A 16,307-nucleotide genomic window follows, 5' to 3' on the forward strand; every position below is an offset into this window, starting at 1 on the left:
CAATTGCCTGTTTAGAACGGCGAATGATTTGTTTTTTTTTCTTTATTATAGTGATTTTCAACACATTTCGGCTGGTTCGCCACTTCTACTTCCATTTTTGGAAGAATATCGGGAGTGAGAATTGAACTCGTGATCACTGCATGAGAGGTATGGATGTTACCGCTACGCCAGATCGCCTCCAACGGCGAATGATTAGAGATCCTTTAAAATGCTTCGGAAATGCCTAATCCTATTTTTGGCCATCATTGCTGGTACTAGTCGATAACAAATGAGGATACGACTTCAAAAGTCACAAAATGGCATGTTTTTCCACTGCAATCGCCCACGAAAATTGAGTGAGTGTTCATGAGAGTTCATTCAAGGTAAAAAGCTCACCACAGTCGCCTTCGGGAATTGAGTGAGGCAATTTTTCCGAGCTGTCACATCTCATTTGCGCATCAGAATCAGCCCAAGTTTTTCCCAGATTCTCCAGTAAATTTCCTGTCATCATACGTAGTATTCTTAGGATATATCCAAAAATACAATTGAATGTTCTTGTCCCGATTTTTGAGGCATAAGCGCATTTTTTTCATAAAAAATGTCGCCATCTCTTCATAAATCAATATTTTGAAATAATCCTACGTACGATGACAGGAAATATACCCAAGATTACGTAAGAAAAATCATTCTTTGAAATCGGTTCACTAGAAAAAACTTGTGGAAATCCCACCATCTTACAAAGTTTTGGGTTCAACAAACCGGTTGCGGCTATTCAGGGGACAGTCCAATTGACACCAATATACTTTTTGTTTGTTAAGTAATATATATCTAATAAAACTGTGATATCAGACTAATCATAGTAATTTATTTTCTCGTTAAAAAAATCGTGAAAATAACATACTTTTTATGATGTTCATAGTGCATTCCCCCTTAATTAATGAGTAAGTTAATAGAACGGCTACGGGAAGCAGAAGCGAAATCTCTGGAGGTAAAATGAAGAAAACTTTGGGAAACGCACAGAAGGGAGCCGAAAGATTGCAAGAAAAATCATTTCGTTTAAAATCGTAACAGTTTCGTGAATCGATCCGAGTCAAAATGAAAATTACTCATTCTGCATTAGTGTTTAAGGGTCCTTCAAGATAATTTTGTAGCAGTCGTCGTTTAACTCAATTAAAAATCACAAACCATTCATTTATTGGAAGATATCGTGAGACGCTCTTAAATTTCATTGTTCAAGCTAAAATGTTTTAGGAACTACAGCTGAAGTACTAGTAGAAAATTGGATTACATCTAGAATTTCTCTTAAATATTACTGGAAAATCAGGGAATATCATGGATTTATTTTCAGGTTTTGAGTCGACAGCCTGTGCATTGTTCGTCCATCCTCGATTTGTAAAGCTTTGCTTTACAGCAGGATGAGAACTGGACAGTAAGGCAAAACCCGTGTCAACTACGAATCCACGTGGAGATAACATCAATCATTCCCAACCAACGAGTCTCCAGCTTTTTAGCTAGCATAGCGAAACGGGTAAAGGGCAGCAATTCGGTCGCTGGCGTGTATCGTGAAGGATTGTCCAGCATCAACTTGCGATACAGAGACATTTGCTGCTATGTTCCCAAACGTCCATCTATCGATGTTCTCGTTGACGACCAAAGCTTAGGTTCTCACGACAGACACACTGCCCTCAATTCTCCGAGAGAAAGCTAAGAGGTCCATGCAGGATTGCCAACTATAAGTCTCGAAAATCAGGATAAATGAAAATAAAAATCAGGAAGAAATCAGGATAGCATAATTTTAACCCTTTCTTTACGGCAGTGTGTTCCCTCGGAGTGCTACCGCTGAAAGAAGTATTGCGCCAAAAAGTATGCACATCGCGCTGGTGTGATGCCGTGAGAAATCTCACTTGAATGAACTCTCACTTTATTCCCGCTCTCAAATATACGTGACGATTGTCACATGAACTGGGATTTCTAGGTGACAATCGTCGACATGTCTTGAGGTGTCGACAGTGCATGAAAACAAATGAAAAAAGGAAGAGGAATAATAAGTGTTTTTTTGGGTCGTATAGAATCGATAGTAATGGTATTATATGTATCAATAAATTCAATTTATCTTCAATTTTCACAGTACGAAAGACAAATTGCAAGTAGTTTGTTTTTTTTTGTGAAAGCGGTAGTGAGTCTGTTATTCCTCAATTGGACGAATAAGCACACCGAAATTATTTTCATTTCATGAAATCTATTTATTTTCTCTAAAATATATCTATCATATGGGTCTTGTGTTTCATCTATCTATCCGCGAGTCATCGTCACCGAACTGCATATCCATTTCAGAAGCCGTGGTATATGCCCGAGCCGGAGCCAGAGCAACAATTTAACACTGAGAGTGCAGAGAGCAGCAGCAACTACGACCAAAACAAACAAAAATGCTAAACTTTACAGGATGCAATCAACTGTTTCACCAAATCTAAATCAAATACCTGCAAATTCGGCAGAATCTCCTGATACACTAACAACAGGCCAGGTTAAATCAGATCTATAGATACGGTACTGACTGCAGCAAAACAAATATCTGACCTCTCTGAGCGAAACAAATAAAATTCTGGGATGCCAGATGTTTTTTCTCAAATATATGCGATAAAAATCTGAAATATTTGTAAATATGTGCTAATGTCTGACATACTGACCAGCTTCGTTTATCATATGGAATCAATAATGTTTTGTCACTATTTTAAATAGCCTGCAGCAGGAATAAAAGGTTATGATAAAAGTTAAATGTCTACAAATTCGTGAACACATGTGCGAATGTGGCATCTCTGATCAGATTTGGCAACCAGCAGAATGAACGCCTTGTCACTTGCTGTTCATCCTCTCACATACATCAAATGAACCTCTCACGGCATCCGAAACGACTGTAGGAATAGAGTGAGGAGAGTTGCGTGATGGTGATGTGACAATTGTCATCTCACCTCACACGCCGCGTAGAATCAGGCCGACTGATGTCGTCTAAAAACGACGCTCGTAGCGAAAGGGTTAAAATGAAAATTATGAATGAAATTTCGCTTTTCGTATCGAATATATATTCCACGTAAAAGAGAAAAAGTTTTTTTCAAAAATCGTGAAAGGAATATGACAAAGAAAAAACTATCTGAAAATGATTTTATATTATCATGATTAGTTTTTATGGAGACATCACGAATATATAAACAAATGGTTAAGAATCAGGACTACACGTTTTAAACATTCAAAAAAAATCAACAAATTACTGCATTCAAAATGTAACTATTTGCAACTGCCTGGTGTGCTAATCTGATCAAGTATCTTACTCTAATGCCAACAGCAAGTACCTCCGTTAACGCGAACTGCTTCGGAATATATTTTTTTTCCATACAATTATTCACTGAATCTTCCATGATGTGGAAATAACAATATCTGGGTATGCATTTGGTTCTAACATAATTAAGTATTACATTTGTTATCAAATCTTATAGATAAAATTTCGCATGTTTGACTACGTTCAAATAATTAGCGTTTTTATGTTCAAACGTGTTACTATTGGTTGGCCGAGAAGCCTTGCTAGTGGATTTGGATGATTCTTCCTCTCTCTCTAGTTTTAATTTCGACTTCCTCCCGATTAGCCAATGTATTTGATTTGCTCGCATCTTCAATTGCGTTTTCTTTGCTTCTATGTGTTTCTTCCAGGTTAGACGGCGATTTAGGTGTACACCGAGATATTTAATTTCATTCGATTTAGACACTGCAGAACCATTAGACTTGATTTGTGGGTGTTCGATAGCTGGATTGGGTGATGATCACCGATGCAGTCCTGCCGCTTCCGTTGGATTGCGAAACTTCTTTCACGATATGAAGCACGGTTTTTAATAATCCACTAATAACTTTATTTCTTACATTAATTTCTACTTAATAATTATATTTAATTCATTAAATTTCACAGTAAATTCTTCTGAACGATTCTACAAAATTTTATCCTGCATGACAATAGAAAGCGACCAGTTTGCAGTTTGGTTTGTAACAATCGATGTATCATTGCTACCACGCGATGATGATGATACATTAAGTTAAGGGGTGTCTCGATTATTAATTTCGCTCACCAACATCCTGCCCCCCCTGAAGCGACCGGAGTTTCAGAGTATCCTCTTCAGTCTGGGTTAAATCCGTATCCGTTAATGGCAGCAAACAGATTTTCTGAACCGGTCTCTGTATAATTCCATTGGCTGTCTTGAGAGAAACCACCCTCACAACGCCATCCGTTCCTGGGTGTATCTCGATGATTCGTCCCATTCTCCATCGAATGGGTGGTACATTATCCTCTCGTATAACTACAAGACGACCGACGTTCACTCCTACAGGTGCCTTCCACCACTTGCTTCGACCTTGTAGTTGAGTCAAGTACTCGGTTCTCCATCGCTTCCAGAAGTCTTGAAGGCGTCGCTGTACTATTTCCCATTGGTTCAATCTACCAAAGTTTATGTGAGTGTAGTCCTCGTCAGGTAAAGCATGGAGAGACGAGCCCACCAAAAAATGTCCCGGAGTCAAAGGCTGAAGATCTCCAGGATCATCAGAAAGCTGAGTCAAAGGCCTGGAGTTCAGGCAACATTCTACTTGGGCCAATAGTGTTGTCATATCTTCGTAAGATGTGGTTGAATCTCCGAGTACCTTCAGTAGATGATGCTTCGCCGGCCGTACCGCACAGGCCGCCGAAGTGTGGTGCTCCGGGTGGGATGAAGTGCCACTGCATTCCGTTATCCGTGCATTCCTTAGCCACCATGTCGTGATGTTCCTTGGTTCTCAATTTTGTCAACAGTTCCTTCATCTGGTTCTTGGCACCTACAAAGTTGGTGCCATTATCCGAGTGGATGTTGGCACATTTCCCTCGTCTCGAAATAAATCGTCGTAGAGCCTGAATGAAGCGAGCTGTGGAGAGATCAGTAACAAGCTCCAAATGTGTAGCCTTTGTAGAGAAACACACGAAGACTGCTGCATACGCCTTCACCGTTGCTTTCCGATAACCCGCTCTCACATAAATAGGTCCGAAATAATCCACTCCTGTCGTTAGAAATGGCCTGGTTGGTGCGACTCTGACCGATGGCAACTCAGCCATAAACTGCTGAATGGCCGCTGGTTTTGTTCGGTAGCACCGAATACACTGATGACAAATTTCCCTTGCTACGTTTCTGCCTCCAAGAGGCCAATATCGGAGGCGTACTGTGCTCAATAATAGCTGGGGACCAGCATGCATTAATTTCGTATGATAATACCGCAGTAACATTTTGGTGAATGGATGTCGCGCAGGAAGAACTATCGGGTGTTTTGTACGCTCAGATTCTTTCGATTGACCAATTCTCCCTCCCACTCTGATCAGACCGTCATGTGCTATGTATGGGTTAAACCATCGTAAAGGTGACGATTTCGTCACTCCTTTGTCATGTAATAACGTGCTGTGTTCATCATTGAAGGTGTCTATTTGAACCAATTTAATAATTTTTGCTTCCGCATTTAGCAACTCATTGGTAGTCAATGCTCCGACTGGTAGTAGATCTCTCTGTGATTTTCGAAGCTTATTGAAGTACCGATTCAAACAGCTCGGCTGACAGTAGTGCACCGCACAATTCCAATCGCGGGATGGATTGGGTTTTCAATGGGGCTACACGCGATTTCGAGGACATCAAAGCTACTTTCACTGCCCCATTGGCATCTGCAGTTCTGAGGTATGCACACGATCCGAAGGCTTTCTCAGAGGCATCTGAGAACATATGTATTTGCATGGAAACAGGCCTTGGCAGACTGATGAACCGCTCCACGCGTAAATCATTTAGTAGTGGAATGTGTTGTTGGAATTGCATCCATTCGTTTTCGATCCTTGGTGGGAGAGTGTCATCCCATGATAATTGACTATTATTATCACCCTTCAATCGCCAGAGGAGCTGCATAAATATTTTGGCCCATACGATTACTGCCCCTATAAGACCGAGAGAGTCGAAAAGACTGGCAATTATTGATAATATTTTGCGCTTGGTGTACTGCATATCAGTTGGTGGTGAGTTCACTTCAAATCGGTATCGAAAAACATCCTTGCCAGGCATCCAAATTAATCCCAGCGTCTTAACAGTAGATTGTGGGTCCAAATTAATTTCATCGCATTGAATAGCGAGGTCTTCCTTGGGTAATCCGTCTAGAGTTGTTGAAAAATTAGAGGTAAATTTTCGTAGTTTGAAACCGCCCTTCAATAACATTTGTTGCAATTGTATCCTTAATCTCTTGGCACTATCAGGATCATCTGCTCCCGTGATGGTATCATCTGTATAAAAATCTTCCGACACGACCTTTGATGCTAATGGATAAGCTTCAGCTTCATCTAGAGCGAGCTGCACCAGAGCTCTCGTTGCTAAAAACGGCGCAGGCTTGGTTCCGTAGGTGATAGTAGTCAGTTCGTAGGTTTTCAGTGGTTGATCTGGAGAAGTACGCCATAATATGGATTGAAATCGTCGATCATCTGGGCAAACGTTCACTTGCCGGAACATTTTCTCGATGTCCGCAACGAGCATGCTGTTTTCGAAGATGCATCAGACACCACACGCACCTTCGTTGTGGTGCTGCTCTCCTTAACAACTGGGTGGTGGGGAAGGTAAACACGTTCTCCATCATCAACTGAAATCAACCGCATGTGACCCAATGCTGCGTATTCTTCAAGGAATGCACTATATTCCCCTTTTAGACTTGCATCTCGATTTAGTCTTCTTTCTAATTGTATTAGTCTTCTCTCGGCGATTTGCTTTGAGTCACCTAGCTTGCCAACTAGCTCTGATTTTGGTAAGGATACAGTATATCAACCCACGTGATCTCTTTGGGTTGTTTTCACGAATATCTCTTCGCATTTGGCTTCATCTGGTGAGTAACTTTTATCCAAGCCAACTTCTTCACACTTCCAAAACCTTTCTAGCATATCTTCTAATTGATTGGAACGTGCAACGTTGCATACAGCAGAATGAATCGGGCTATTTATGGGATATTTTCCGGTAATTATCCACCCAAATACAGAATCGATCAATAAAGGCAAATGATCGCCCAGCGAAATACGACGAGCAGTAGGGACAAATTCGAAGAAGTATTCCGCTCCTAGTACTAAATCGATTTGTTCTGATTTGAAGAACATTGGGTCAGCCAATTTTATGCCCTTGGGAATATTCCATTTATTGGTAGCAATGGGTGCCTTGGATATTTGAGCCGAAATTTTGGGTAAAACGTACATATCCATCGTTTGAACATCGTGATGTTTTGATTTACACTGCTTGCACGTATATCTGGAATTACATTCCTTCGCGTGATGTCCACGCCGAAAACAATTTCGACACAATGCATTGGATTTCAGAATGCTATCCCTCTCCGATATACTCAATTTCATAAATTGAGGGCATTGGTACAGTAGATGATTATTCGAGCACACTACGCATTTCAGTTGGCTAGATGGGCGCACCATAGTATTGCAAGCTTTTATTGGTATAACCTTTCTTGGGTACTTCAGTATAACGTGATCAGCCTTTGGTTCACTGAACCTGCCAGGTAGTGATTCGAGAATTCTAATTCGCCGTTGCAAAAATTCGACCACATCTTTCAGAGTATCTACTTCTTTGTTGGAAGAGAATTCCTTCCAACTTCGTCTAGTCGTACTATCCAACCGTGAGCTCAAAATGTGCAATAATAGTAGATCCTTGTAATCAATTCTTTGTGGTGTTACTTGATCAAGCGTTTTGACTATTTTGTCGAATGAATCGAGAAGTGAATGTAAAACACTTGCAGACTCCTTCTTGATGCTTGGTAAATCAAAAAGAGCCTGAACCTGTTGTTTTCGAAGGAGCTTTGAGTTCGAATAACGCTTCGTTAGGAGTTCCCATGCTACCGCATAATTCGCCCTGGTAAGAGGAAGCGAGTCAATAACCGCCAAAGCTTCACCTTCAAGTTGACTTCGAAGGTAGTGGAATTTCTCCACGTCGGGAAGATCTGTTTGATCGTGTATCAACGAGATATACAGATCACGGAACGAAAGCCATTCGTCTAGCTGGCCGTTAAATTTTGGGAGAATGATCTGCGGTAAACGAACATGCGGATTTGGTCCAGGGAGAATATTGTCAAGAGAGCGAGTCGTTTGGTTGAGCGTATTTACGTTTGAGTCCTGCTTCGTCTTTTCCATGAGAAACGATTTCAACTTGAAATAGCGGTTTGCGAAATCAACTCGTTCTTTAACGAATAGTTCTTCCTCGTCGGTCATGTCTTCGTGAGATTCTACGTCGTCAATAGCTTCGGTCATTTCGACCCAGAGATTGTCCAGCCTATCCAGTCGAACTGCAACTTCGGAGTGTCTAGTGTCTTCGGTGTATTGTTCCATGAAGCTGTACATATTGTTGAACGATGTTTGAAGTCCTTTCAGCTTCGTCTGCAGCGCCCTTAGAGCATTATGGCGGGTTTACATTAAGGAGATCTATAGATATAGATGGATTTATTCACGTGAAAATAGGTGTAAACGGGTGAGAGTAAATATGATACACTTATTCGAGGTATATATAACATGAATAAATTCAGCATATGTAAACGCTTGTGAATTTCTCACTGGTGAGAAATCACTAAAGTTGGATGCAGTTCTACTTCAGGTGAATAAATTCACCGAAAATATGAATATATTCATTATAGAAGTTCACGCTAGTGTAAACGGTTGATGCGATTTCTATAAATCTCATCATATTTCTTCACATGAATAAATCACTAGTCTAAACCCACCCTTAGACTTTGCTCTCGATGTAGATGGCATGTTGTGTTCCCTCGAAAAATGAGACCAAAGTAGCAAAGCTTAACGATATAAGGTGTTTGGAAAGCTAATTACCTATTAGCTCTTGAATCGAGCCTTATTTTTCTTTAAAGATGCTCCTCGTACAATTTCGAAAAATAGGAATCTATTTCGAATAGTTTTACTGGATGGACCACCGATTGGTATAACGATGGTTGAAGGATAACGACGAGATGAACGGATTTGATGTTTTGACCTTTTCCATGGATTTATTTCTCTTCCAGATGAAATGATAACAGTCAGAAACAATGACTATTGTTATCGTTGGGAACGTAACCTGATTCCACAAAAAAGGACCGCGAGCAGAAATGGGATTTTTCTTGTAATGTAATGGAACCGCGCTCACCTATTTGTTCGTTAGAACAATGCCTTGTATGGTATTATCAATTTCTTCATTGATCCTTGGAGATTGTAGTGAAATTGAAGGTGACGAATTTTCCACAATATCGAAAGATATTGTATCCTATAATGGGTATTGACTGCAATGGCGCCAGGTGAATTTCCTTTGGAATAGCCTCAGTTAGATCGCTTCGAGAATCCGGTTCGAAGGACCAGTTGTTCAATAGCTGGATTGGGTTGCCGATTGGATTGGATGTCCCGCTAAAGTATGAAGGTTGATCGCCGATGCAGTCCTGCTGCTTCCGTTAGATTGTGAAACTTCTTTCACGATATGAAGCACGGTTTTTAATAATCCACTAATAACTTTATTTCTTACATTAATTTCTACTTAATAATTATATTTAATTCATTAAATTTCACAGTAAATTCTTCTGAACGATTCTACAAAATTTTATCCTGCATGACAATAGAAAGCGACCAGTATATATAGGTTTTGGTTTGTAGCAATCGATGTATCATTGCTACCACGCGATGATGATGATACATTAAGTTGAGGGGTGTCTCGATTATTAATTTCGCTCACCAACAGTGGGCGTGTGCTATGATTAAGTATGTATTAGGTATGTGCAATTGCTAGATCAGGTAGTTTCTTGATCATCTGTCCGTTGATGTGATCGATACCGGGTGACTTTTTAACATTGATGTGATTTTTGATAACATGTCTCACCAACCGTACTGTTCTGCTCTTGTTTTCAAATGGGCTTTAACCCAAAGGTCATTCGTCCCTTTCTCACCAACCGATGTTTGATTTTCTTTTTGTTTTGGTTTGTAGCACCAGAAAATTCTAGCGTTTCTTGGTTAGGTTTTATTCGGCGTGAAAACTTTTTGAAGATGGTTTGCAAAAGTTACTACTCTTTTATTTTCACTCCTGGCCCAATTCTCAGAGGGCATTCTAAATGGCGGGACCTGTAACTGAGGTCGTTTTAGATTCTGAGTTACCTTCCATAGCGAGTATTTAATGTTTTGATTTGGCGACAATTCAGTAAGTAATTATGGAATTTTTCCTCTCTCTCGTTTTCTTATTTTGCGTTGTGCCAATATTGAGTTGGTTTTTGGATTCTGGCGATCGTTTGTTTTGCCAGATACGTCTTAGACGTCGTTTTCTGCAACTGCTGCTTTTATGTGGGAGGCAGAAACAATTTTGTTGTGTTTCTGGGTCTGCATAGGTGGGGTAGCTACGAGGTCTGTTCAAAAAGTATCACGACTTTCGAATTTAAGCGGGTACGGCTATTTTGAATGTTCAGTTAATTTTTGACAACTGCTTTTCTTACACGTGTTTTGGTTCATTTTCGATTTTTGCCTATTGCAAAAATGGATCAAAGAATCTGTTTCAAATTTTGTGTGAAAAACAAAATTAAGTGCGCGAGCACATTCTGAATGTTGGTTGTGACATCTGGTGAACCTACCTTAGAGCGAAACAACGTCCAAAAAATGTTCTCGTAGGGTCGAGAAGATGTAAACGACGAAAAGCGTGCCGGAATCCGTAATCCGTGGTCATACAAAAATCGTGATACTTTTAAAACAGCTCTTGTAGATAGAGTGGTCCACTCTATCCCATTCCATTAAGCATTGCCATAGCCATAGCCGATTTTGCTTCAGCACTACGAAAGGATTTCTCTAGAGATAGGCAATTGGAAAAAATCGAAGATGAACCAAAGTAAAAAAAATAAGAAAAGCAGTTGTCAATAGATAAATGAACATTCAAAATAGCCGTACTTGTCAGCATAAGTGAGAGACATAAGTACCAACATAATGCCACAAAAAATCTAGAATCGAATATACGTAATCCGCGCAAGAGTCGCGATACTTTTTAACAGATCTCGTATCTTCGCAGCATTCTTCATGAGTACACTGAGCTGGATATGATTTTCGCTATCCAGAGGTAGATCCAGAATGTTAGAGGAGATATATGTCTAATATTTTGTTCAATTCGTAGAAAAGTTAGTGAGATTGGATGAAGTCTGCTTCACTCCCTTTTCTATGAAGTATTCCAGGAGTATTGGTGAGTGATCAAATGATGAGTCCAGAAGAAGCTTCGATCGAATTCGTTTACTATTAATATTTTTTGTAACAGCGAAATCTAGCAGGTTCGAAAGTCGTGCGATATCCTCTGGCCAGTGTGTTGGTTCGCCGCATGATGCAATGTCATAGTCAGAGTCAGTGATAGCGTTGTATAAAACACGACCACGAGTGGTAATGAACCTTGATCCCCAAACGGTGTGTTTTGTGTTGAAGTCAGCGACGATAAATCGGTGCCCTTGGAGTGAAAAGAAGTCTCTCAGTTCCTCCCCTGAAAGGGTGGTGGTTCGGCGAAGAGTAGAGTGCTGTTAGTAATAATTTCTCTGATTTACTCTCGATGTATACAGCCGCTGCTTAGATATTTAGGAACGTGCTAAAATGTCTGGGAAATCCTGAAAAATCAGCAAGGTCGGTATCTCTAGTTCCATGTAAATCGCAGAATTTTCCGACTGCAACGCTATTGAATCCTTGTGCCCTGGCGGCGGAGGTTACTTCTGGTATCTGAAGTGAGAGTTGTGGGTGGCGATTTCCGACACCAGCCAACCAATCTATTCCGACTAATTGCTTTTGTCAGACGCCAGCTTCTGGATTTCTCTCATCGTAACACCGTAGAACCGTTGTTCCAAAGCGAGAATATAATCTACAACCTCGTTCTCTTGCTCCGCTGTAAAAACATTTCCGAATGATCCAAGCAGCTGAAGCTGCAAAGGGGGCTTGATCACGAACGTCACGTCACGGTGAAAACGAAATGAAGTGTATATAACATTGCATACAAACCATTTCCATTTCACCGTGAAGTGGAATTCGCGATCAGGTCCAAAGTAAATAACGTTTAACTTACGCACAATACAAAGAACGTAAAAGGAAACGGCAAAGCAGCTCAATAAATCAGTGGAAATGTCGAGGTTGAGATAATTGCTGTATATTAGAGATAGGAAATTACGTTACGTAGGGGGAGGGGGTCCAAAATCCGGATTTTCCGCGTGACGTAATTTATGCACGACGCTCTAGTCGCTCTGTTCGTATGTAATTGGTCCACTCTGACTGTATACTATTATGAGTTTTTGCTGATCATTCGAAAAAATTCATGCCATAAACCTGGCTGCTTGCATCGTTGGTGTGATCTGATAAAAGTAGAATGTAGGCTAAGAAATTCTTAATTTTTTGCTACTATTAACACATTGTTTTTTATATTTTGATACTTATCCGATCTGACTTAACACCGTCCAATTTGTGAAAGCACTTTCTGGTGTCATTTAGGACTGTGATTGCACGAAACTTTTCACAGTCTAGTTTGTACCCTTTTTACTACTGTTCTGTTTTCCAGATTCTGACAATCACTCGATGCAGACAAATAACTATTATTTTCGGGCCCATTTTGATAAGTTCCGCTCCGATACCATCTTTGTCATGCTTGTCGCAAAACGCTAACGAAAAAGTTCACGCTTCGTGAAATGACTGTGATATAAAAAATAATTGGAGAAATGCACGATCTTAACTGTATAAAATATTTTTAATATAATTTACAATAATATATACCATTGTTGGTTCTTGTTTACCTAGTTCGATTACATATTTACCAACTGTTGCTCGGACCGTGATCTGCTGCTGACACCGTACCAACACATACTAACTACAACCCTCGATTCAAATGCCACTGCTTAATCGCGCGCAATCAATGGCAGCAACCAATAGTGAACCTAGTTCCTATCTGCAAACTTTTTATTAACAATATTTAGCTCTTAAATGTCCAATAAGTCTATCTATCATCATCCTCGCTTGGATTGATCTAACTGAAAATTAATGTTAGCTTCTCCTCCCGCTCCGCTAACTTTAGCAATACGCCTAGCTAAATAATGGTGTGACCAACATTGCATATTCGAATATACCCTTCGATTCATGTCGCAGCAGCAAGCTCCCTTCCATACCACCTGGGTCGAATGCGTTCACTCAACATCATCGTTTTGATTCGGTCGTTACGTTCATATGTACAAATACAGGAATCGAACCCTTCTGATGTATGTAATGAATAAAGATTGATTAATTGGTTTAGGCTTCCTAAGAATATAACTTTATTTTTCTGCGATATACAACATTACCAACTCTCGACTCTATGATTTCGTCTGAACGTGAATGGAATCGAACGTTTTTACCTCCAACAAATTGCTAATAGAATAGTATAAGAATATCGTTGTAAGAATCACCCGAACCATCGAATTTGTGTCCGCTGATCCGCCGCAGGACTCGAATTCGTATAATTGTTTACCTACAATAAATATGTCAAAGTTTTTTTTCGTTTACCAATTCTGTTAAACCCCCTAATACAATATATTTCAAAAATTGTCAACAAACTGTCGTCGCACAAGACGAAATAAAACCCAGCGCGGACCGCTCGAACGATATAAAGTTGTTGGTCTATTAGAAGATAATAATCTCATTGTTTTTTCTCTCTCTCTCGTAATAATTTTCTTCGCACAAATTTTAAAACAGTTTAATATGACTCGCTTGGTTTACGCCAAGGATTAATTTTGTAGTACTAATTCAAAAACGTCTGTGTTGGGCGTTACTTTATCTGCCGGAAAAAGTCGGCTTAGTATTGTGAAGAACTTGTTGAGCTCGTTTTCGTTGGTGAACGCGTCGATTTTGATGAATTGTTGCTGTTTTATGTTTGATTTCAATGATTTGACTATTTCATGTTTCCGCTCTAGAAGGGAAATTGTACGATTTCCGATGACACGTGTTGTTTCATATATGGCATATTTTGGAAAACCTTTCCTTGATATGCTAAAAAAAAACGCGAATACAAAATACACGCGGAGTTCGTTGTTCTCTTCTCTATGGTTCTCCAAAGATAAGCAATATATGGATGGTCTTTCGAAACTGTGAAAAACTTTCCATCTCGAAATGGATTTTGAGAACGATCTAATGAAAGACCGTTTCGAACTCTCGGACAAACGATGATACATTTTCTACGTTAATGTATGCTTCCTGGACTCATTAGTCACTCTTGTGCACCGACGAAAGAGGAAAAATTAGCCCGATATTTCGATTTGAGTTCGCCCTCTTCACACATACTCACACAACCGTCGTGTCATCGCGATTTTATTTCAGATAAAACTAGACAATATACCTCGCAGCGATAGGCGAGACCAGCCACGCGGACAAAAAATACACGAAATATTTTTTTTTCAAATATCTTGCCTTATTCTACAGCGAATCCACACGTCTCCTCAACGGCCTGCGTTAGTTTATCGTACATCAGCTGGTACGAATCGTACATCGGAAGGTCGATCCGATTGAAACATGTGTGCGCTTTGGGAAGATTCTGGAGTGGTGCGTCCGCTGTCAGGTGGATTGTGAACAACCGAGGACCAACAGCGCCGGTTGAGCCTTGTAGCGCTCGGAAGCCCTGGAGTGGTACCCGGCAGGAGCCGGTTACAAATTGGAGCAGCTGGGCGCGCATCTCCGGCGAGTAACAGTCAACGATCTGAAACGAAATAAGTTCATTTGTTAGAGCGTTTAAAGTCTACGGATAATAGAGTAAAGCATTGTTCATCTAGAACTTGCACGCGTTTCATATTTTGTAGCGACATGCTCAGTAAATGTTACAAATATTCTTCGACAGCAATTAATAATAATATAATTATTATTAATTGATAATACTGATTTATAATACTGAGCATTTGCAAAAAAGTGGCTGTCAAAACCAGTGATAATATTTTTGCGTTAGATAGATGGCGCTTAGGTCGGGTGATCAAGGCCTCAACCTCCCTCCCTCCCTCAGCTTCACTCCGTCCGCATAAACCGCATATTCCCTTGTACTCTTTTCCTTGTCAGCATTCAAGTGCACTTGTTATCGGCAATGCACATAAATCTACCTTCCTGCTCATCAATAACTTGCGTTAATATGGTCATTTACGTTGGTTTAAATCGTTTCATACTAGAAACAGAAAAACCATTGCAATAGTGCACATAAACAACTCGATTTCAACTATCTAGCTATATTTTACTGCCGCGATCGAGCGAAATGATTGCTATTTCAGTGAAAAACGAATAATTTTACAGAGGCACTCGCTGGCTCAAGCAAAAGTTTCCAATTTGATTCTCTCACCATGTAACGTAATTCCGAGAGGCAAATGAGGGAATACAAAATTCTCTGAGAATAGATGAGCAGAATCGAGACAGTATTTTTCCGTTCAACTCGAGAATGAACTTTGCGAAGATGATAGGTGAATGTTTTCTGTCTCAAATAAAGTGAGGCATAAACGGAGAATAGTGCTCCCTTGGCCGAGTGGTTAGCGTCATAACTAACATGCCGGGTGTTCGGGTTCGATTCCCGTTCTGGTCGGGGGAATTTTTCGTCAAAGAAATTTCCTCCGACTGGCACTGTGATCACGCGTATTCTAGAGCTTGCCACTTAGAATGCATTCAAGGCGTGTTATTTGGCATAGAAATCTCAACTAAGTACTAATAAAAATGACGCAAGTAATACTACGTTGAGACGGCGAAGTTCCTCTAGGAACGTTAGTGCCATTGAAGAAGAAGAAGATAAACGGAGAATAGAGTGAGTTTTATCTGAGATGAGTGTTGTTGAACGCATTTCAATGCGATTTTACCCATACTTGGATAGTAGCAATAGATTCGTAACACTTTCAAGCACCATTCACGTGGATACGGGACCACTCTGGAATACCCGGGAGCGAAGAAACGAAATGCAGCCTCGAGCCGACTAAGAGAACATTTCACATATCAAGTCTAGGTAGATGACTTGAAGATATAAGTGTCCAAATTTATCGAGAATAAATGTGCTCAAGAATTGTACAATATTGGTCGACGTGGAACCCGTGGAACACACGCAATCTTAATACTTTATCGACCGCTAGTCTATTATTCAGCTTTTCGATTCGTAGCATAAGCTCAATAAATTTACTTGTCTTCAAAACAAAAGGAATAAGCGTAACACGATATGTAACGGAAAATGCGCGCGTAAGGCGTCGTGCCGCAGCCAGCACATTTCTGTAAAACTTTGCAGTCGTTTAAAAGGATTTGG

At 40.2% G+C, this 16,307-nt stretch overlaps 3 protein-coding genes across 5 annotated transcripts in view; all 3 read right to left on the minus strand.

The window, feature by feature from the left end:
- Positions 1-4,077: 4,077 nt before the first annotated feature.
- LOC129766082 (uncharacterized) lies at positions 4,078-5,269 on the minus strand. Its single transcript, XM_055766537.1, has 2 exons — positions 4,657-5,269; positions 4,078-4,598 (listed from the first exon to the last, which is right to left on the minus strand). Exons 1-2 carry the CDS (start codon positions 5,267-5,269, stop codon positions 4,078-4,080), a joined length of 1,134 nt encoding a protein of 377 aa, XP_055622512.1.
- Positions 5,270-5,558: 289 nt separating this feature from the next.
- Positions 5,559-6,545, minus strand: LOC129766083 (uncharacterized). The gene has a single exon (XM_055766538.1). It carries the CDS (start codon positions 6,543-6,545, stop codon positions 5,559-5,561), a length of 987 nt encoding a protein of 328 aa, XP_055622513.1.
- A 6,206-nt stretch (positions 6,546-12,751) lies between these two features.
- LOC129768557 (E3 ubiquitin-protein ligase SMURF2) overlaps positions 12,752-16,307 on the minus strand; it is a 67,395-nt gene continuing 63,839 nt past the window's right edge. For all 3 annotated transcript variants that reach the window (XM_055770286.1, XM_055770285.1, XM_055770287.1), the window contains exon 13: positions 12,752-14,744. In XM_055770286.1, the coding sequence (XP_055626261.1) occupies positions 14,460-14,744 (285 nt within the window). In that variant the 3' untranslated portion in view covers positions 12,752-14,459. The remainder of the gene's footprint in view (positions 14,745-16,307) is intronic.

Source organism: Toxorhynchites rutilus, chromosome 2 (genome assembly GCF_029784135.1).
Source record: "Toxorhynchites rutilus septentrionalis strain SRP chromosome 2, ASM2978413v1, whole genome shotgun sequence".
Lineage (NCBI taxonomy): Eukaryota > Metazoa > Arthropoda > Insecta > Diptera > Culicidae > Toxorhynchites > Toxorhynchites rutilus.

Excerpts from the sequence above, each read along its gene's own strand:
- LOC129766082 (XM_055766537.1), bottom strand. The coding sequence starts at position 5,269 with ATGTTACTGCGGTATTATCATACGAAATTAATGCATGCTGGTCCCCAG. Across the intron at positions 4,599-4,656 it reads CGAAGCATCATCTACTGAAG|AATGTTGCCTGAACTCCAGG; the intron begins GTACTCGGAGAT and ends TGGCCCAAGTAG.
- LOC129766083 (XM_055766538.1), bottom strand. The coding sequence starts at position 6,545 with ATGCTCGTTGCGGACATCGAGAAAATGTTCCGGCAAGTGAACGTTTGC.